Source organism: Myotis myotis, unplaced genomic scaffold (genome assembly GCF_014108235.1).
Source record: "Myotis myotis isolate mMyoMyo1 unplaced genomic scaffold, mMyoMyo1.p scaffold_m19_p_2, whole genome shotgun sequence".
NCBI lineage: Eukaryota > Metazoa > Chordata > Mammalia > Chiroptera > Vespertilionidae > Myotis > Myotis myotis.
The window spans coordinates 16,813,530-16,835,055 of record NW_023416324.1 but is presented as its reverse complement, the minus strand read 5'-3'; the positions used below and the strand labels follow the sequence as shown (position 1 = coordinate 16,835,055).

The 21,526-nt window shown below is 43.2% G+C and overlaps 1 protein-coding gene and 4 non-coding genes across 9 annotated transcripts; 4 read left to right on the top strand and 1 right to left on the bottom strand.

Annotated features, from left to right (window-relative positions):
- Positions 1–86: 86 nt before the first annotated feature.
- LOC118677943 lies at positions 87–221 on the top strand. Its single transcript, XR_004974648.1, has one exon. It is a non-coding gene; the product is annotated as a small nucleolar RNA SNORA16B/SNORA16A family (small nucleolar RNA).
- A 615-nt stretch (positions 222–836) lies between these two features.
- LOC118677981 lies at positions 837–966 on the top strand. Its single transcript, XR_004974678.1, has one exon. It is a non-coding gene; the product is annotated as a small nucleolar RNA SNORA44 (small nucleolar RNA).
- A 203-nt stretch (positions 967–1,169) lies between these two features.
- Positions 1,170–1,289, top strand: LOC118677994. Its single transcript, XR_004974689.1, has one exon. It is a non-coding gene; the product is annotated as a small nucleolar RNA SNORA61 (small nucleolar RNA).
- Positions 1,290–1,668: 379 nt separating this feature from the next.
- Positions 1,669–1,742, top strand: LOC118678044. The gene has a single exon (XR_004974720.1). It is a non-coding gene; the product is annotated as a small nucleolar RNA SNORD99 (small nucleolar RNA).
- An 856-nt stretch (positions 1,743–2,598) lies between these two features.
- LOC118675297 (tRNA selenocysteine 1 associated protein 1) lies at positions 2,599–20,549 on the bottom strand. 5 transcript variants are annotated; one of them, XM_036347787.1, is made up of 9 exons: positions 20,098–20,247; positions 19,268–19,365; positions 13,260–13,359; positions 12,595–12,647; positions 10,927–11,058; positions 9,814–9,933; positions 6,701–6,863; positions 6,181–6,214; positions 3,057–3,328 (listed from the first exon to the last, which is right to left on the bottom strand). In XM_036347787.1, the coding sequence occupies exons 1-9, from the start codon at positions 20,122–20,124 to the stop codon at positions 3,192–3,194; spliced, it is 864 nt and encodes a 287-aa protein (XP_036203680.1). In that variant the 5' UTR covers positions 20,125–20,247; the 3' UTR covers positions 3,057–3,191. The 5 variants fall into 5 exon arrangements, with proteins under 5 accessions (XP_036203685.1, XP_036203680.1, XP_036203681.1 ...); XM_036347788.1 differs by having other exon boundaries at positions 6,701–6,860; XM_036347789.1 differs by lacking the exon at positions 20,098–20,247 and adding an exon at positions 12,733–12,879 and having other exon boundaries at positions 12,595–12,670; positions 19,268–19,309.
- Positions 20,550–21,526: the final 977 nt, after the last annotated feature.

The window sequence follows — 21,526 nt, the reverse complement described above, 5'->3', positions numbered from 1 at the left end:
CCAGGACGATGCGTGTCCGTAGGCAGTAACGATGCACAGGATTAGGCAGCTCGGCCGAGAGCGGCTGGGGTTGCCCCGCGCGGCACAGTGGCCCTTATCGAAGCTGCAGCTGCTTCCACGTAGCTGCTGCGGTCAAAAAGGAGCCCAGAGTGACAGTTTTCCTTGACGGTCGCCGTTCTGTTTGCTGTAACCGATCTGCAACATTTCAGGAAAAGACAGTTCTCATGGATCTGCCGTCTCTCACATAAACGGACCTTTATGAAAGTTGCCGTGTTTTCAGAGGTCCGCAGAAATTAGACAGTGCGGCGATTTCCAGCCGGTGTGGCAAGAATTTTTAAAACGATGCAACATCTGACTAGTCAGGGCACTGATCTCTTTTCCTTTAGATGGCCGTTTAGTCTGTACCATGAGATGGAAAGGTTGAATGTCCCTGTGATAGGGACTTGCGTATAGGATTAACAGAATAAGCGTTTTGAGAAGTAGCTTGTTGAGGCCAACCAAGATAGTATGGGGGCGGGGGGGGAGTGGTTTAGACATCAATATGGGGAAATCCAGTGGCGAGCAGCGCAGATCGTGGCCATGCTTTAGGTCATTGCCCTCAAAAGTTAAAGGCGTTAGTACCAGCATCAAAGGCCAGTTAAACCTTTATGGTTCTGAAGACCCAAGAAGGATCATTCAGGACAATTTCTGTTCTCATCTTAGCGGTGCCAGATGAAGACTGCAGGATGGTTCGAGTTGATTCTGCTGGGTGAGCACGCTGGAGTCATGCCAGTGAGGGCACCGCAGGACCTGGTAGGTTTCTTGTGGAGACTTGAGAGCTGCCGGGTGGGTCAGTGCAGCATGTTCCCAAGGGCTGTGGCTGGTGTAGCCATGGGCTCTCCAACTGCATGCAAGAGCAACCTGGAGAGACTTTGACAGCTCAGGTCAGCATAATACCTGCAGCTGCCACTCGCCTTTCCTATATCTCAGGACCTGGGCTCGGGAGCCTTCCACCTGGGCCCATGCAGGTGGATGTACTGAATCAACTTTTTGGTTTAGAGCTTTCACCCTTTTCTCCTGTAGGTTGCCTCCATGTTTCCTGGCAGTGTCTGATAATGACGTAGCTGAAGATACCAGCTTTTTGCTGCCCTGTTTTAGAATAAGGTAAAGTTAGATGTTGAAAACAACCGACCCTCCAGTTCCCTTTCCCATCGGATCTGAACACCGATCTTGGTGGTCGCAGAGGAGGAAAAGTAATAGTGAAGCTGGCCTCACAGTGCCTACAGCCTGTGGGCTAGTTTCAAACAGGGTTGAATTCACTTTGAACTTGTTTCGTCCTTTCCTATAAAATGAGATAAAGGGAGGATGGATGGATGTGAATCTGGGCAGTTGGTGTAATGATTGCTGACTAATATTTCTTTCTTTGGAACAGCTTTTAAGTGACTTTTTTTTTTTTTTTTAGATCTTTTACCAGTAAACTGTCTTCATTTGTAATTCAGGATCTACAGAGTTGGGTAAGTTGAATAGCTACCTGCCCTGAACTTTGAGCAGCAAGAACTGATTGCTGTGAATATTCTCATTTGGGGTAACCTCAAACCACAGTCTTACCCTCTTTCCCCAGGGAGAGTGGAAGATAGATTTGGTAGAAACAAGTCATGCCACCTAGTTGGGGATTTTTTTTTTAGGGTGACTGGTCTGGGATGAAACCTAATCTGAGTGGACATCTATGGATGATAAATGCGGATATGGGACTGAGACCAGCTCTTACGAAAGTGCCTGCGTGGCATTTATTAATTGGGGTAGTACTAACACACTGGCTTATACTTCCTTTACAGGAGAGCTCCACAGTAAGAGACAAGCGAAAAGACAAGTTTGTGAAGGAGATGGACTGTTCTGCTGTTCTACTTAAGTAACAAAAATCTCAGCTTCTCCAGGCTGCAAGGCCTGCTGGTTCTTGAACTAAGCCTTTGCCCACCCCTCATTGTGGGGCTGGTTCCTCATCCATCCTGCCCTGCAGCATGAATTGTCTTGTGTGCTACGTACATTCCCTTAATAAATTCTTGATGTAATGACGTTGTCAGCTTCTTTCTTTGGGCTCAGCCCCAGGAAATTTTCCTAACAGGTTATTTTAGGAGGAAACTGTGACATGTCATGTTTTTTTTCTTTTTGAATGCTGGTATATAAATCTAAATATTAAAGACCCAAGTTAATTCATAGTCTGTCTCGATGTAAAAAAGTCTGACCTCTCAGAAAGACCAATATGATCAGTTCCATAATTGCAATTAGATGTAGTTCTCCTTTGCTGAGCCTAAGATTGGACCTTTGAAGGCTTTTTGTGGTATAGGCACTTGAACTCGGAAGTTTATCTCCCCTTACTTTGCCACCCCCCAAATTACTCTGGCACAAAACTAAAATCTGAAGCAGATTTCTAGCATAGACCCAGACTTCTCAGGAAGAGGGTACCACATGACAATATAAGTTGGAAAATGGGCTTTCCTGATTTGTTTGGATAATGTGTGGAAGGTCTGATGCATTTACACCCTGAACTAGGCAGGCACCCCCTGCTGCTGAAAGTTTTACTAGTGGCCACATTTGAAGCCAATGTTGGGAGTACTTAAATGGCAGGCAGAAATTGCTCATTTTATATAGCAGGTAATCCATATATTCAGATCCCAGAGAATTAAAAGGACTTAGGTGTCACCTGAGAAGGGTCCCTGGCTAAACTGATTCATATCATTTGTAATTCTACTTTGGTTAGTAATTCCAGCCTTGGCTTGTCTGGCTTGGTTGAGTGTCCTCCTGTGTCACAGGTTCAATTCCCAGGTAGGGCACATGCCCAGGTTATGGCTTCAGTCCAGATCAGGGTGTCAACAGGAGGTAACCAATGTTTCTCCCTCTCCCCTTTTTAGATTTTTAAAACCATAAAAAATCCAAACTGTTACCTCCAGGAGTTCAGATAACTACTGGATAAATGATTGTTTGAAGACACATGGGAACCTTGTTCAACCCTCTTCAAGTTGGTCCCTTGGTTTTCAAACTCAAAGGGCTATCAAATAAAGGCAGCAGTGTTGCACTAATATTCATAATCTCATGAAAGTTGATTATTAAAATCGTATAAAACATTTCCCAAAAGGTGAAAGTTCTTGAGTTGTTTTTAAAGAAGTCTTTTCTCCCTCACATAGTCCTCCATTCTGGCCTGTCCTTTGTCTTGGCTACATCACAGCAGGGATCTCTGAAGACACTGTGTCCAGGGGCTGCCAGTGACAATCCATCAGTGCATCATACAGCTCCTCACTCTGCTCCATGAACTCCTTGTTGGCCTCGGTCACATCCAGCTGTGGCATGGGGTCTGGAACAGAACCAAGCATGTATTTAGGGAGCACCTAGGGGAGAAAGTACTCGGGAGCCACAAGACCATGAGACACAGGTTCAGTTCCCTGTTCCCAGGACCTCTGTTTCCTAGGGCAAGTTCCCTATCTGTGCCAGAGTTCCCTCCTAACTTGGGCTGATACAATTGCCTTGCAGGATTCCTGTGAGGATGAAAATAGGATAATGTAAGGTGTAGATAGTACTCAAATAATAGTCTACATTTATTAAAAGCAACACCTATATTTAGCTATCATGTGTCTGAATTTTCTGGTGTGGTTATTTGAATTTTGAGCTTGGAAATTGATCCAAATTTACTAAGTCCAAAGCACTAGTCTTAAAATTAATATACCACTGAAAATGAACCTTGCCCTGGCCAGTGTGGCTGAGTTGAGTATTGTCTTATGCACTGAAAGGTTGCCAGTTAGATTTCGAGTTAGAGTACCTACCCAGGTTGTGTGTTCGATCCCCAGTCGGGGTGCGTATCAGGGTGCATATGGGAAGCAACCAATCGATGTTTCTCACATCAATGTTTCTAAAATCAGTAAAACACAACCTTGGCTGCACACAACTTGAGTCTAAACTTGCATTAGTATTGAATAACAGAAGACAGTAGTACATTCAGTATGACTGCATTATACAAAGGCCCAAAATGAAAAACTAAACCATATTGTTCAGGGATATATTCCTAGGTGATAAAACTATAAAGAGAAGGAAAAAAATGGTTACCACAGGAAGCTGTGGGTTGTGATTGGGGGAAGGATGGCTTCTGGAGGCTGGTAGTATTCTACTTAACTGGAATTCAGGTCTCATGGGCAACTGCTTTATAATTACATGTTAAACTATACATTTGCTTTATGTACTTTTCTTTCTTTTTTTAACTATGCTTTTATTGGTTTTAGAGAGGAAGGGAGAGGGAGAGAAAAACATTGATTGGTTGCCTCCTGTACAAGGCACCCTGACCAGGAACCAAATCCAAAACCTGGGCATGTGCCCTGACCAAGAATTGAACCAGCAACCTTTTGGTGCACAGGCGGATGCTCAACCAAATGAGCCACACCGGACAGGGCTGCTTTATGTACTTTTCCATGTATGTGTTATCTTTCACAATAAAAGTCCAAAATAATACTTAATTACTATGATAACATTTTATATTTTTGGTCTGTGTTGGTTTAAAATGCACACACACATTGATTAAAACACATTTAAAAACAAACTGGAAGTTAAAGAATACCTAATAAACAGAAAGACATCTCAGGTACTTGGATTGAAAGATGATTTTGTAAAGATGGAAAAGTTCTCCAAATTGGTCTATAGCTGCAGCTGTTTTGTTTTGTTTTGCAGAAAATGATAAGCTGATCATAAAATTTTTATGGAAATGCAAGGAATCCAGACTAGCCAAAACAATCTTTAAAAAGAACAAAGTTCAAGGACTCACGCTTCCCCATTTCAAAACTTACTGAAAAGCTACAGTAAGAAAGACCAGCAGTGGTTTAAGGATAGACACAGATCAATTGACTAGGGTTAAGAGCCCCAAACTAAACCTATACATTTATAGAAAACTGCTTTTCAACAAGTGTACCAAAGACAATTCAAAGGGTAAAGAACAGTTTTTCAACAAATGGTGCTGGATTAACTATAATTATATAGGCCGGGGCAAAGTAGGTTTACAGTTGTGAGTATGCAAAAGGTTATTCTTATTTTTTGTATTGTATTTTTTATATTATTTTTTGAAAGAATAGTTTATTGATATTTAGAGAGAGGAAGGGAGGGAAACATGGATTGGCTGCCTCCTGCAGGCCCCCCACTGGGGATCGAGCCCACAACTTGGACATGTGTCCTTACCTGGAATCAAACCTACAACCACAGGATGACCCCCAACCAACTGGACAGGGCTTGTATTATTATTTATTAACTGTTGTATTATTTTCCATATGAACAACCGTAAGCCTGTATTTGCCTCACCCTCTATAAGGTGACTTAACTAGATTTAGTGCAGTGATAATTTTGCAATATATCAAAATTGAATTATATATCTAAAACATACATTTTGTTTAACATATCATGTATTGGATATTTATCTGTATTGATGATTATCATTGGGGATAAAATCTTTCTAGTAAAATTACTGATTCAAAGCATATAAACATAGTAAGAACTAACTTTTACAGAAACATGGTATATTCTAATTTGTATTTATTAATAGTGTGATAGCTGAATTTTATGTGTAAACTTGGCTAGGCTATGATGCCCAATTGTTTGGTCAACCACCAGTCTAATGTTGCTGTAATGGTATTTTGTAGATGTGATTAACATCTGCAATCAGTGATTTTTTTTTTAAGTTTTGCTTCTGATTTTAATTATTTATTACTGATTGATTAAAAAAAATTTTCTTTAAGCAATTTTTAGAGAGAGGAAGGAAGAAGGCGAGAGAGAAACATCGATGGGAGGGTGAAGCATTGATCAGCTGCCTCCTCCATGCCTCCCACCGGGAATCAAACCAGCAACCTTTTGGTGCATGGGACAACGCCCAACCAACTGAACCACACTGGCCAGGGCCGTTCATTGATTCTTGTATGTGCCCTGACCAGGGATTGAACCTGCAAACTTGGCCTATCAAGACGGTGATCTAACCAACTTAGTTACCTGGCCTAGGCTGACACACACTTCTTACTGGAATTATGTATACACTGGATCTCTCATTAGAATGTAAGTTCTTCTAGGCAGAATTCACCATGCATTCCTTTAGCATCCAGCTAAAGGCACAGTGCCAGCCACACAGCAATCACTGTATTATGGCTGACAGAGGGAATGAGTGATGGGCTCCTTCCTTACCTTCCAAAGCATCATCTCCAACTTCTTCATATGTCTGTCAAGAGACAGAGAGGTTGGGTGAGAGGGATCCTGGCCCATAACAAGGACGGCTTATTTTTATTTTTATTTATTTATTATTTTTTAAAAATATATTTGATTTTTTACAGAGAGGAAGGGAGAGGGACAGAGAGTTAGAAACATCGATGAGAGAGAAACATCGATCAGCTGCCCCTGCACATCTCCCACTGGGGATGTGCCCGCAACCAAGGTACATGCCCTTGACCGGAATCGAACCTGGGACCCTTCAGTCCGCAGGCCGACGTTCTATCCACTGAGCCAAACCGGTTAGGGCAGGATGGCTTATTTATTTATTCTTTTTAGGATGGCTTATTTTTAACAAGAGCAACTAGGTTGCTTCATCTTTCCCCATTTTTTTTCTGAAGCCCAAGCCCCCGTCCTTATCAATCCCACCCTGGAGAATGACCCATGTCTCTAAAGGATGACAAAACCCGAGAGAGCAGACTTGCCAAATCATGGTTACCTGCATGGTGCTCTGGGTATAGCCATACTGGGGATAACTGTAGCTGTAGCTGCCTGTATTCTGGTCATAGCCCCACTGAGCATAGTAGTTCTGGTACTGCTGGTAATACTGGTTGTAGCTGTAACTGTACATCTGACTGTATTCCACGGGCTTCACACGACTACTGTGAAGAAAGAACCAAAAATAAACAAATGTGAGCAAACATTCCTGTAATACTTATTAACTGAACAAGGACTTTTCTAAGCACTTTACACAGATTGACTTCATTTCATCCCCACAACAATCTCTTGCAAAAGTATACATTATTCCTATTTTACAGATGAGGAAACTGAGGTACACAGAGGTTACATAATTTGTCCAAGGCCACACAGCTAAACGTGATTCAAGCCAGGCAGTCTGGCTCTACAGCCCATGGTTTGAAGATAGGAGTTTTCAATGGTTACGTTCCTCTCTGTTACCAAACTTTGTCAGTACTGACCTTTTCCTCTTCCCAAGATCTTGGGGGGCGGAGGGGAGGGGCGGTGTCTGCTTTTTACCACCCATAAAGGCTCAGGTAAACATGGCTAAAGAATCTAGATCTAGGATGACCCAAAAAGCTTTTCAAACTTCAAAATATCTAATCATCTCCTACAAAGAATTAAGAGAAGTGCTCCAGTAGCCTTATCGTCATCACTGTAGTCATAGCTACCATTTATGGAGTAGGTACTCAGGAGCTGTGCCAATTACTTTTCATATATGGTCTCCTGTTTTAAGTCATGCACAATCCTATGATACAGCAATTATGTATTATTCCCATTATACAGATAAGACTACTGAGTCTGAAAGGTTAAGTGATTTACTCAATACCACGCCCACAACTGGAGCCGAATGTAACTACAAGGTTCATGCTAACACCAGACCATTACATACAGCAGCTGGCCTGATGGACTCAAGTGTCCTACATCCTGTATCTGCCAGTCAGGGCTGAGGAAAGCTTTCTTATTCTGATTGTACAGCTGCTCCAGCTGCTAACCAAAGGCAATGTCAAGTCTGCAAAGGACCCATTGCTCTCAAAAACAAAGTACATGTGAGTACTTATGTTTTCAAACTTCTGAAAAAGGCCTGAGGTATGACAGCAGTCCCAGCTGACAGGAATGAAAGAACATAACTGAAGACATGACAATGTTCCTCCAGAGTCATTGTACTCGGTGGGCCAGAGTCTACCATAGGTGCACACCAAACACGCACAGGAGGCAAAGGCTGGTTTATAAGGAAAGTTGTAACAGTCACATAGTGCGGGACGTGGGACGTCCTCGATTGGTGCATTCTATCTCGGAGTGAAACCAAAGAAGAAACCAAGTCATAAGCAGGAGTTGAACCACCATAGAAATCCCCATCACAGGAACCACAAAATGCTCAAGTCTGAATGAGCTCTTCCCAAGTTCTTTGCAAATTCAATGTCTGTGTGGTGAGCAGGACTCAGCCAGAGCAGTTTGAGACTCCACATCTGATCACCTCCTGACAGGGTGGCTCGATGATGTCAAACAGCATGACTCCCTCTCCCTGCCCAGGGCCAGGCTGAAAACTGACAATACTTTGTCTCCATAACGCCCCTTCCATGGTGCTTCCAAGGTCCACCACCCTCCTGCCATGTTCAGGTACTTGAAGGTAGTCTCTCCACACTCAGCTCTTACAGTCTAGCTCTCAAAGGGAACTCTTACCTCCCTCAATTCCTACAGCCTAGAAACAGGCACCAAATACTGACAACATTCAGTGAAGAACTAGATGTAACAGAATATAACCTCTCTGCAGAAGGGACTCTGTCAGAACATACAACCAGAACGATTACCTGCAGAAAAATTTAATGATGATTGGGCAACTATGTGGAAAAGTGAGTGTGTATACTGAGTAAACTGGGGGGAAAGAGCACTGTTATTGTGAAATGAACAAAGAAATCAATCTACAGCATGTAAACTGACTCATATGTAGTGTGTGTATGTATATGTATATGTATATGTATATGTATGTGTATATGTATATGTCATGGATAGCTAAGGAGGAGCTGGAAACAAACTCAGAAATTATAGTCAGTCACTTGAGGGTAACGAGGAAATTTCTTTCTTTTAAATAGCTTCTTTAATGTTTTCATATATATAAGAGAGTTTAGAAAAAATAACACTTTGGGGGAGAAATCACTCAGGCTTCTTTTCTCTGTGTTAAAAGCACAAGCCATAAGGATCCTGCAAATCCTTTGCTGCTGTGAAAACATGGTCATTTGGAAGCCCCACCCTAAAGCAGCAGCCCATCTCGTATCTCTGGAAGAGCTTTTCCGTCTTGGCATTACTGACATTGGCAGAGGGAGGGGAGCAGATAAGTGCTTGTTGTGGGGGTTGTCCTGTGCATCATCAGATGTTTAGAGCATCTATTCATTGGATGCCAGTAATACCCTCTCTGAGTTGTAACAACTAAAGTTGTCTCCAGATGTTGCCAATGGCCCCTGGCGGGCAAAAGTTGCCCCTAATAGACAATTACTGCTTTGGTCAAAGGATGAAGATTCTATGCAGAAAAAAGTTGTCTTACATCTGAGTGAGAAACCTGCTTGGAGTTGTTTTCTGCCTAGCAATGATAGGTACAATAGTGATGTATATACTAGTCTATAGAGTGTTTGGATCATTAATCCTCAGCCATTCCCATAGCATGGGACAGTCACAGGTTTATAGGTTTCACTGACATAAATAAGCTTAAAATTGGGTGTAAATTTTTCCTTCTGTTCAATTCTTAATCTCTGGGTCAATGTCTAACAGTGGCACTACGGAGCAAAGAGCGGGGGCATTACGTATGTGGTACCAAACTGCTTCTCCAGCACTGCTATCAGCAATGTCTGAACGTATCTGTCTTCCAGGTCAGAGCTCTCCCACGAACCATAAGCTCCTGGAGGGTTATGCTCATTCATCTCCAACACCCAGCAAACAGCCTGGCGAATATCAGGCATTCCTTATTTGTGAGTGAACTGAATCTCTCTATAGCCTCCCATCCAGCATGTGGATGCTCTGAGGATCAACAAACAGGTGAGGAGTATCCAGGTGGGGGTCGTTCCAGAGGCCCTCTACCTTCCCTGTCAGCACAGGACTCACGCTTTAGGGATTGCCACACTCAGCCGCACTGGTTTAGATCCCAGTCCTACTGCTCCCTGGCACTCTGTCAGGGCTCGCTTCTGTTCCAGTTCATCTGTGAACTTCACAAAACCATAGCCCCTGCAGGAAAAAACACCACACACAAGATATATAGATCACAAATGGAATGAAGGTAAAGTCTAAGAATGGAAAAGGGGCTGAAAGGGATAGAGAGCCCATCAAACTATGTGGGCAGGAATGAGAGCCCCATCGGGGAGGCGTGTCGCAGAGCAATGTGAGATTCAAGCACTGGAGGATCCCGAGATCTACAGGAATCCCCACCTTCAGCTCACCACTCTCTCTCCACTTTCACTGGTGAGTCTCCTGCCCAAACAGTAACTTCCCTCCCAATCTACTAGGAAATATTACTTTCATTATGGTAACAGCAGTAGTAATAGTTCCTTCAGCAAATATTTATTGAGTCTGTCTATATGCACTAGGTCTTGGTAGTCATAAGCAGACAAGGTTCTTGATCTCCTGAACTCATCTTCTCCCAGGGGGAATAGATGGATGATAGCTAATATCTAATGAACACTACCTCCCAGACACTGTGCTGAGCATTTTTCCAGGGTTATCTCATTGAACGGTCCAACAATTTGATGTAGTATCCACATTTTACTGAAGAGGGAACTAAGTTCAGAAAGGTTTACCAATCGGCCCAAAGTCACAGTAGAAGCAGGATTCAAATCCAAGTTTCTCAGACTTAAAAGAATGAGCGTGTTTTTTTTTTTGAGGCTTTTCCCCTTTTTAAGTAAAAATAATAAAATACAAACACCTATACAGCATTTCCTACTGCTTTAGTTATATTACATCATTTAATCCCTACATTGCCCCTGTGAGCAGATACTATGAATCAGTCCTGTTTCATAGATGAGGAAATGGGCTCAGAGATTCAGTAACCTGTCTCCTGTACTATACCTGGCTGGTCCTGGAGCCAGGATTCCAACCCAGGCAGTTTGGTTCTAGAACCTGTGCGCTTAACTACCATACTACATGACCTTTCTATGGCACCTCAATCCATGAGAAAAATGCTGAAACTAACAGGGTGAGCATCAGTAACATGGAAGGCCTTACTTAGACACGCCTGTCTGGTCCAAAACCACCTTGCCTCCCCGGCAGGAGGGGTAGACTTTGACAAAGAATTCATACAGCATGCCGTCATCCACGTCTGGGGTCAGGTCCCCCACAAAGAGGGAGTACTCAGGGCTGAGAGGAGAGAACAAGATTCAGAGACAAAGACCTTTGTTCTGACAACTTTTGGCCCATTCTAGGTAAACCCTTTCTGAGCCTTTGTAGGGAATGACACATCTGGTGGGTCCTTAACCAGGTCCTAATTTGTTTCATTTGGCAGTCCCGGCAGAAGGTATGGAGGTAGTTCTCTGCTCCACCCAAGTCTTTCATCCATCCACTGCACAAAAGTTGTCTGGCTTCAAGGATTACATGAGTGCAGATGGAGGTCGAGGTCAGAGGTACTCAAAATATAAAACTAGGTATTTTGCAGTCATTGCATTTTTAAAAATCCTTACCTGAGGATATTTTCCCATTGCTTTTAGATAAGAATGGTAGAAAGGTGTGGGGAGAGAAAGAAACATCAATATGAGAGACACATCCACTGGTTGCCTCCCGCACACGCCCCAAGCAGGGCTGTGGATCAAACCTGCAACCCAGGTGCGTGTCCTTGACCAGTAATCGAACCCGAGACCCTTCAGTGTGAGGGCCAACACTCTAACAACTGAACCAAACCAGCCAGGGCATCATTGCATACTTTTAACTTAAATGGTGAAACACAGAGAGAATGAGAACTGGTTATTATCTACTAAACACCTTAAAACCTAGCTAAATGCAATCTCCCCAATTTTAGAATAAGGGTCATCCAACTTTTCCTGTAAAAGACCACTTTTTTTCCTGATAGCATTTTTTCACTTTTAACTTAGCCAACATCTTGACATGTCATTATTCTGCTACAACATGACTTATTAATGGATATATTGCACTTCTATTAATGCACATATTGTAATTTAAACCACTTCCCTATTATTAGATTTGGTTTTCCCCCAATTTTGCCCACTATACATAACATTTCAATTAACACCTTTGAGGCTAATCTTACCCACATGATGAATAAATTCTGAGAAGCAGAATTATGGAGGTGAGTGGGTACAAATCTTTCTAAAGATTTTGATACATTGTTTTAAAGTTTTCACACAGCAACCTGAAATGCTGAATCAAATTATACTGCTATATGCCCGGCTGGTGTGGCTCAGAGGTTGAGCGTCGTCGACCCAAGAACCAAGAGGTCGCCAGCTCGATTCCCAGTCAGAGCACATGCCCAGGTTGTGGGCTCCATCCCCAGTGGGGGCCGTGCAAGAGGCAGCAAATCGATGACTTCCTCTCTCATCAATCTTTCTCTCTCTCTCTATCCCTCCTTCCTCTCTCTAAAAATCAATAAAAATATATTTTTTAAAAATTACATTTCTACAACAAGTCAATTATTATGGAATAAAACCTCAACACTGAGGGAAGTAATGGGGTAGAAGGCTAGAAAGAGACCAAATATAGAGAAGACACAGGCCTCCACATGAAGCATAACAGTAAGGTGCCCTCCTTCAGGAGGGAGGCAAAGTGGAGCCAAACTCAACCCCCTATCCTCCTCTTTGGTGGTGACCTGCCCAGTGACACATCTTGTCCCTCTCTAGACATTTCCTGGGGCTTGAAGCTAGGTCGGGGCTACTCTGTACTTACCTGTTATCTGGTTGTTTCCCATAAGTAGCATAGTTCAGTTTAAAACGTTTTGCCTGGAAATTTAAAAACAAACAAACTAAAACAGAGAAAGGTGTTTTAAGAGTCAAACAATATTTGAAAAAAACTGAAATAAATTACCTTGCCAAAACATCTCCCCCTCTCTAAGCCTCAGCTTTTCTCCTGTATAAAATGAGGGGGTTGCACGGATGACCGCTAAGGGCACTGCCAGCTCCATGGTTCTATGAGCCCCCGTGTGCCAGCTTGGTGCAGCTGGAAGCTAAGTAACTGTGGGAAGAGCAAAATGTAACTCTCTTGAAATGTGTCCTCACTTCTGCCAGCCTGTTCTACTTTCTCAATCAGGCAAGAGGTCTAGTTTCAAGTCTTCCATTAAGAGAGGCAGAGGTGCAGAGTGGAAAGGGCATGGGTTTCAGGGTCAATCTTCATTTTGCTTCCTGGCATTGCCACTTACTACCTGTTTTGCCTTGGGCAAGTTATTCCACTTCCCTGAGCTTCAGTTTCCCAGGCTGTCAAAGATAACAATGCCTACTCTTCAGGGTTGTTACAGAATTAAATAAAATAATATAAATATATAGTAGGGATTCAATAAATGACAGTTACTGACAACAATAAAAATGGCAACATCATCATTATCTAAGTGTCCTTACAGGTGTGGCTCCTGGAAGGGGTTTCCCATTAATTTTATGCAAACACTTCTCGGCTGTGGCCAAATCTGCAAATTCTACAAAACAGTAACCAGCTGGGATCCTGGAAAGAAAGAAAACAGAGAGAATGGTTAAAGATGCGGTTCCCAGATGTGAGACTGAAGGGAGGGAAAACTGTTTTTCTAACCAGAGCCCACACTGTTTTTGTTCCCTGCCAAATTCCAGTTCAGAACTTACAAATAGAGGAACTGTTGCACGGCCTGCATGGTTTAGTGGTTGAGCATCGACCATGAACCAGGTCACAGTTCGATTCCCAGTCAGGGCACATGCCCGGATTGTGGGTTCGATTCCCAGTAGGAGGTACGCAAGGAGGCAGCCAATCAATGATTCTCATCATTGATGTTTCTATCTCTCCCTCCCCCCCTTTCCTCTTTGAAATAAATAAAAATATGTTAAGTATATATATAATGACTGTCCATCTGGGCCAGTCCCAGACTTAGTAAACATTTATGTACTGTTTTACCTATGAAGTACTTTTGCCAAAAATGTTTAATACAATCCAATCAAACTTTAAGTTTACAGGAAATATTAGAAACAGAACAAGTAAAACACAAAGAATCAAAGAAATCCAGAATATAGGACCAGAATCCAGAATGTAGGACCTTATGTAAGACAATTAGTTTTCCTTTTTAAAAAGTCAATGTTTATGAGAAAAGAAGTGGACTTTTCTACACTGAAAAGTGTAGACTAAAAACCTAAATGCAATGCAATACCTGATCTCTGATTAGATCCCAATTCATTAAAAAGCAAACCAAAAAAGCTGAAAAAGATAGTCTGAGAACAATTATAAAAATTTAAAGACTGGCCAATATATGGTATATCATTATTAATTTTCTTACTGTGATATGAGCATGTGGTTATCTAAGAGAATGTCCAGTTTTGGGCAATGAATGCTTAAATATTTAGAAGTGAAGTGTCACAATGCCTGTATTTTACTTTCCAATGGTTCGGCAAAAAGAAATCATCTAACTATATATCTTTCTAAAGATAGACTTAGCCCAGCTGGTATGGCTCAGTGGTTGAGCATGGACCTATGAACCAGGAGGTCACGGTTCGATTTCCAGTCATGGCATATGCCCAGGTTGCAGGCTAGATCCCCAGTGGGGGGTGTGCAGGTGGCAGCCGATCAATTATTCTTTATCATCATTGATGTTTCTATCTCTCCCTCTCCTTCCCACTCTGGAAAAAAAAAGGATAGATTTGGATAAATAAGGAAAATATGGCAACATGTTAATAATTGTTGAAATTAGGTGGTGGCTGTATGATTATTCATTATACTATCTTTGTAGGTTTGTTTGAAATTTTTCATATTAAAACTTAAAAAATTTTTTTAAAATATTTTTATTGATTTCAAGAGAGGAAGGGAGAGGGAGAAAGAGACAGAAGATCAATGATGAGAGAGAGAGAGTCACTGATTGGCTGCCTCCTGCATACCCCCCTCTGGGGATAGAGCCCACAACCCAGGCATGTTCCCTTGACTGGAATCGAACCTGGGACCCTATCCACTAAGCCAAACCAGCTAGGGCTTAAAACATTTTAAAATCACCTCCAGAGGCTGATACAGAGTTGGAGAACATGGTTCCTATCCTCAAGAAACTTACAATCTAGTTAGATAAAGTAAACCACGGACCTTACCTACTGGGGGATAACCATGAGGTTCCTAGTGTTCTGATTTTAATAGCATCACTAGGAGGATGTGGCTATATCTTCTTCCTACTAAAAGATACTGACAACTGTTAACTTCCTTAACATCAACCTTAAAGCTATCACCAGTGAAAGAATCCCAGCTTTTCTGGAAATACTATTTTAGATCTTACCAAGAAGGTACGGGCAAGAGCAATACCTAAGCCCAAGGATCACAGAATAGTCTATGAGCTCCATAAATGATTGCTGATGTTAAGAAAAATGGTGGGCCAAATCTGTGTGTGGAATCTTAAGGCTCACAGATGTAAAGACCACCACCTGCGAGAACTGATCACTCATCTAGGGCCAGCCACTGTGGAACATTTCACATGCACCATCTCATCTAATCCTCACATTACGCCATGAGGCAAAAAAAGCATTACACCCATTTATATGAGAAGACTGAGACGTAACAGGATTATACAATACGCCGTAAAGCACACAGCTGGTACGTGCCAAAGGTTGGATTTGAATTCAGGATAGTGTGATTACATCCTTTACCCAACATTATATTATGACAAATTCCCAACATAAAAACTGAAATAACTCTACAGCAAACACCCACACATGCATCACCTGCGATGAATATTTTATCATAATATTTTATCCAACTATCCATCCTTCTACCCATGTATCATCCTTATTTTTTTGATACATTTCAAAGTAAGTTGCAGACATTGGTGTACTTGCCTCAATGACTTTAACATGAATATTGTTGCCTAGAGTTCAATGATCATTTATAGTTTTTTTCTCTTTTGGTTTATATGCAATGAAATGCACAAATCTTCTAGATCATGAGTTATTTCTACCACAGATGAATTTTGTATATTCTAGAATTTTCAATTAGTGGAATCATACAGTAAGGCTTCGTTCATATAGCATAATGCCTTTGACATTCATTCATGTTGTCACTATGGAAGTAGTTTGTTCCTTTTTTTAAAAAAAATCTTTACCAGAGAACATGTTTTTATTGATTTTTAGAGAGAGGAACAGAGGGGGGCACACTGAGAGAAATATCAATGTGAGAGAGACATAGCCTGCCACCCAGGTATGTGCCCTGACCAGGAACAGAACCTGAGACCCTTCCTGTGCAGACGCTCTAACTACTGAGCAACACCACCCAGGCCATTTTTTTTTTTTTTAAAGAACTGTGGTTAAATATACATAACATGCCATAGCTGGTTTGGTTCAGTGGCAAATGTTTCCCTTCACTGAAAAACAAATCTTTAAAAAAATATAGTCCTAACCGTTTGGCTCAGTGGATAGAGCTTCAGCCTGCGGACTGAAGGGTCCCAGGTTTGATTCCGGTCATGGGCATGTACCTTGGTTACAGGCACATCCTCAGTAGGGGGTGTGCAGGTGGCAGCTGATCGATGTTTCTCTCTTATCGATGTTTCTAACTCTCTATCCCTCTGTAAAAAATCAGTAAAATATATTTAAAAAATAAATAAATAAATAAATAAAGCCCTAGCTGGTTTGGCTTAGTGGATAGATCTTCGGCCTATGGACTAAAGCAGTGGTTCTCAACCTTCCTAATGCTGCGACCCTTTAATACGGTTCCTCATGTTGTGGTGACACCCAACCATAAAATTATTTTCGTTGCTACTTCATAACTGTAATTTTGCTACTGTTATGAATCGTAATGTAAATATCTGATATGCAGGATGTATTTTCATTGTTACAAATTGAACATAATTAAAGCACAGTGATTAATCACAAAAACAATATGTAATTATATATGTGTTTTCCGATGGTCTTAGGCAACCCCTGTTAAAGGGTCATTTGACCCCCAAAGGGGTCGCGACCCACAGGTTGAGAACAGCTGGACTAAAGGGTCCCGGGTTCAATTCCAGTCAAGGGCACATGCCCAGTTGCAGGCTTGATCCCCAGTAGGGGGTGTGCAGGAGGCAGCCGATCAATGATTCTCTTTCTTCTTTGATGTTTCTCTCTCTCTCTCCCTCTCCCTCTCCCTTCCTCTCTGAAATAAATAAAAAAATATTTAAAGCCGAAGCCGGTTTGGCTCAGTGGATAGAGCATCGGCCTGCGGACTCAAGGGTCCCAGGTTCGATTCCGGTCAAGGGCATGTACCTGGGTTGTGGGCACATCCCCAGTGGGAGATGTGCAGGAGGCAGCTGATTGATGTTTCTAACTCTCTATCTCTCTCCCTTCCTCTCTGTGGAAAATCAATAAAATATATTTTAAAAAATATATTTAAAAATAAAAATAAATATACATAACATAAAATTTATTTTTAAGTGTATATTTTTGTGGTATTAAGTACAATTTGTGCAATCACTGACTGCATTATTTTTAAAGCACTATGTTCTATTGCATATTATTTTTCCTTGGGTCTTATCTTTTTGCCTTATTTTCTCTTGGTTTTTAAATTTACATTTATTTATCCTATAGTACTCTTGTAAGCCACTAAAAGTCTTTGTCAAATGAGGCAGGATGTAAATGCAATATGTCTGTAAGTACCACCATAAGAAACAGCAGAGTTTAGTAATCATGGGTAGAAGAGTAGTTCCAAATCTTATTTCGATAAAGATTAAAATGTGAGAACCTATGTCAGTATTTTAAACGGTAGAAGGTATTACAGAATGAATTTTCCCACTAGGAGCTCATTATCGGGGGTTTTCTGTCTATAGCAGCAAGAAAAATATTTAGGCCACCATGGTTTTCCAGTGAGAAAATCAGCCCCTGGGTATTGAGGTTCTGAATACACAAAGTACCTGTCAACCAAACAGTCGGATTGACCATACACTGTACTTCATATTTCTCATCCATATGTTCAACCATCTGATGTTTTAGCAAGCTGCTTTAGTAGAGTAACTGGCACAGAGTAAGTGCTCAATAACCATTGTCAAATTAATAAAGGAATCCTCTCATTTCTAACTAGAACCCTGAAGAAAATTAAGACACACCCCCCCCCCACCAAAGAGAAAGAAGAAACTGGAGGCAATAGCGCACCACTATCTGAAAACATTCTCTGCATTGTTTTGTTTACATAATTCATTGCCTCATTCCCCCATTAGAATGCAGTAAACTCCATGAGAGGAGGGACTATGTCTGGCTTGTTTCATGGGAAGCTAGAATAGGAGTACAGAGTAGTATCTCTTTAAATAAAATTTTAAATGAATAGCATAAAAGTTAAGGGCACTCATGGCTTTGAGGACAGGACTGACTTTGAGTCCTGGCTTGTCATTTAATAGCTGCGTAATTTTAAGATAGTTATCAAGCTTCCCTAATAACAGCAGTTCACTCAGAAATTTTTGTGATTTTAAAAAGTGATTTTAAAGTATTTATTACCTAACGGATCATAGTCTGCTTATATTTACTGTGCACATACTATATGCCAGACACAATTCTAAATGCTGAATGTGAATTAACTCATTTAATCTTCACCATAACTCTATGAAGTAGGTGCCATAATCATCTCCATTTTTATAGTCAAAGTGAAGGAGACAGAGAAGTTAAGTAACTTACTATGGTAACACAGCAGACATAGCTTTCAAACAGACTGGCTCTGGAATGAATATATTATACTTCCTCTCAATTAAGGGCCCAATGTTAGCTTTTATAACATAACTAGAGGCCCAGTGCACAAAATTCATGCAGCGGGGTGGGAGGGTTCCTCAGCCCAGCCTGTGCCCTCTCCCAGTTTGGGAGCTTTTGGGGGATGTCTGACTGATGGCTCTTCAGACAGCCTTAGCGCTGCTGCAGAGGGGGGAGAAGCTCCCACCACTGCCTCTGCACTCGCCAGCCATGAGCCCGGCTTCTGGCAGAGCAGTCCTCCCCTTTGGGAGCGCAGGGACCACCAGGGGGCAGCTTCTGCATTGAGCATCTGCCCCCTGGTGGTCAGTGTGCATCATAGCGACTGGTCGTTCTGCCTTTCGGTCTATTTGCATATTAGCCTTCTTTTTAAAACATATTTTTATTGATTTCAGAGAGGAAGGGAAAGAGAGAGATGGAAACATAAATGATGAGAGAGAATCATTGATCGGCTGCCTCCTGCACGTCCCTCACTGGGGATCAATCAGGCAACCCAGGCATGTGCCCTTGACCGGAATTGAACCCGGGACCCTTCAGTCTGCAGGCCGGCGCTCTATCCACTGAGCCAAACTAGGTGGGGCTAGCCATTTATTATATAGGATAACTATTATTACGGTGAGAAGCCCAGACTTTCTGCGATGTTTATATTTACCCAAATGACACTTGCCGCATAATTAAGGGAGAACTAACTGAGCAGATGGAAGGAAAGAACGTACCCAGTGAGGCGGTTTCGGATAATTTTGACGCTCATCACGGTCTCCCCCATGGTGGCAAAGGCTCTGGAGATGAAGTTCTCATCCATGTAGGGCTCCAGCTGCGTAAATACAAGGGCAGAGCGACTCAGGCCAGCAGGCAGGCTCCGGCTTCCGGCTGCAGAGCCCTGCCCTCAGCTCAGGGGTGGCTACCTGCTGCGGGCGGTGAGGGTGCGGGCAGGTTCTCACCGGCAGAGCGGTCTCAACCGCAGCTCCATCCCTTGCCACTAAACTTGCACCCTCGGAGCCTCCCGCTTGGCCTTCGGAACCCACCCCTCCAGTCTTAACACCCAAGAGCCTGCCGGGGCCAGTGGCGGGTACCATTCCCCGTCAAGAGCGTGTACTTAGGTTGCAGGTACCCCCCGCGCCCCCCCCCCCCCCCGCAAACGGGGCGCCTGAGGGAGGCCACCAATCGACCTGTTTCTCTCGCATCCATGTTTCTCTCTCCCCCTCCCTCCCTTCCACTCTAAAAATCAATGGGAAAAAATATCCCCAGAAGAGGATTAACAACAATAAAAAGACTTTAAACAAACAAAAACAAAGAGCACTTCAAAAGCCTTGGGGTTCCCCCATTCTGTTCCCAGAGAACCTCCCTTTCGCCTCCATGACGACGGCGAGGCCCCAGGACCTCTCCCCCCAGACGCAGTCCCTCCCCCTGGATGCTGGGACCCGCTTCTGTCACCATCCTGTTCGCTTCCATCTTTTTAGGACTCGAGGACCCCTCCCCTTCAGCCCGCCCTCCCTGCTGGCACTAAGATTCTTCCTCGTGGACGCGGAGAGCCGCCCTCACTCACGTCGCCCATCCACAGGCTTGCCGCCATGGCCCCCGTCGGGCCGGACTAGGGGGCTGCGCCGCGCTGGCGCGAGTCCTCCGGCCAGGACCGCCACGGAGCATGCGCAAACGACGCCTTCTGCGCACGCTCCGAAACGCAGCGCCTCGGGCAGCGCCGGCCGGTGCCGCTTCGGAAATGGCTTCGGAATTTTCCGGAGACTCAGTAGGGCGCAGCTTCCGGGTCCCTCTGTCCAAGGCGCGGGGCAGGGTGGACTTCACCCTGCGCAGGTTGGTGGGTTGCTGGGGTAACTGGCTCTCGGGTTTCTTTCTGACTTTTATGTAGTTAAACAGACGTACAAATAACATTTCAAAAGTAATATACGCTCATTGTGGAAACTTGCAAATACAAGTTGTTTTTTTTAAGGTGAAATGTCCCCTTTGGGAGCCGGGACGACCCAGTTCCACGAACTCTGTGGACAAGCCACTGGTCTGCCCCAGCCACCCAGTTCGCACGACGAGATTTTTGTTGAAGCTGGAATGGGATTCCTCCATCATTCCCGTGAATCGCCGGAGGGGGCGGGGTTAAAAGGAGTGTAAATTGGGGCAATCCTGTCATCTCAACCAGTCAATCCCCAGTCTTCTCACTCTGCTTTCTTGAGTCCCACATCCACTACCCTAATCCAAACCGCCAGGGACTTTAACCTGTCCCTGGAAGGCCTTGGTAAACACGATTTCGATGACTTGAATCTTGAGTTTAACAGTGTCCCAGGCCATCGGCTCACTTTGGTGCCCATTTCTCAGAATGGGACCTTCTGTTGGTGATAGTTGTCTCAAACAGTGAAGTTCATAACAGATGCTTCCGGATCCCTTTGTGGGACTCCCAGCTGGGCTGGTGGGCCCCTATGTCAGGCACTCATGGGTCTGAAAACGAGATCCAACCAAGAGTTGCCAAAATGGCCAAATTTCACCGCAATAGTAATGTAGTGGTTGGGTGCTTTGGCTATAGATTCAAACAAATGGAGCACCAATCCCAGCCCCTTCTCAATTATTCTGGCAAGTTATTGAACCTGAGATGAATGTGGATAATAGCAGTGCTTACCTTATGCAGCCGTGGGCAAACTACGGCCCGCAGGCGGGATCCGGCCCTTCGGCAGTTCTATCCAGCACGCGGAGCCCAAAGAGCGGAGGGTTCTCTTGCTCTCCCCTCCGCTCCTTCACCAGCAGCAGTGTTAACATGTATTAGTTCACACAAACACTCCATCCATGCTTTTGTTCCGGCCCTCCGGTCCAGTTTAAGAACCCATTGTGGCCCTCGGGTCAAAAAGTTTGCCCACCCCTGTGGGCAAATATAGTGTTGTGAGACCTTCAAATGATAACTTATAGCAATATATTTAGTTCTGTTTGACAACCTGTGCTGTGCTCTTTGCTTACTATTTTTAAAGTATGGAAAA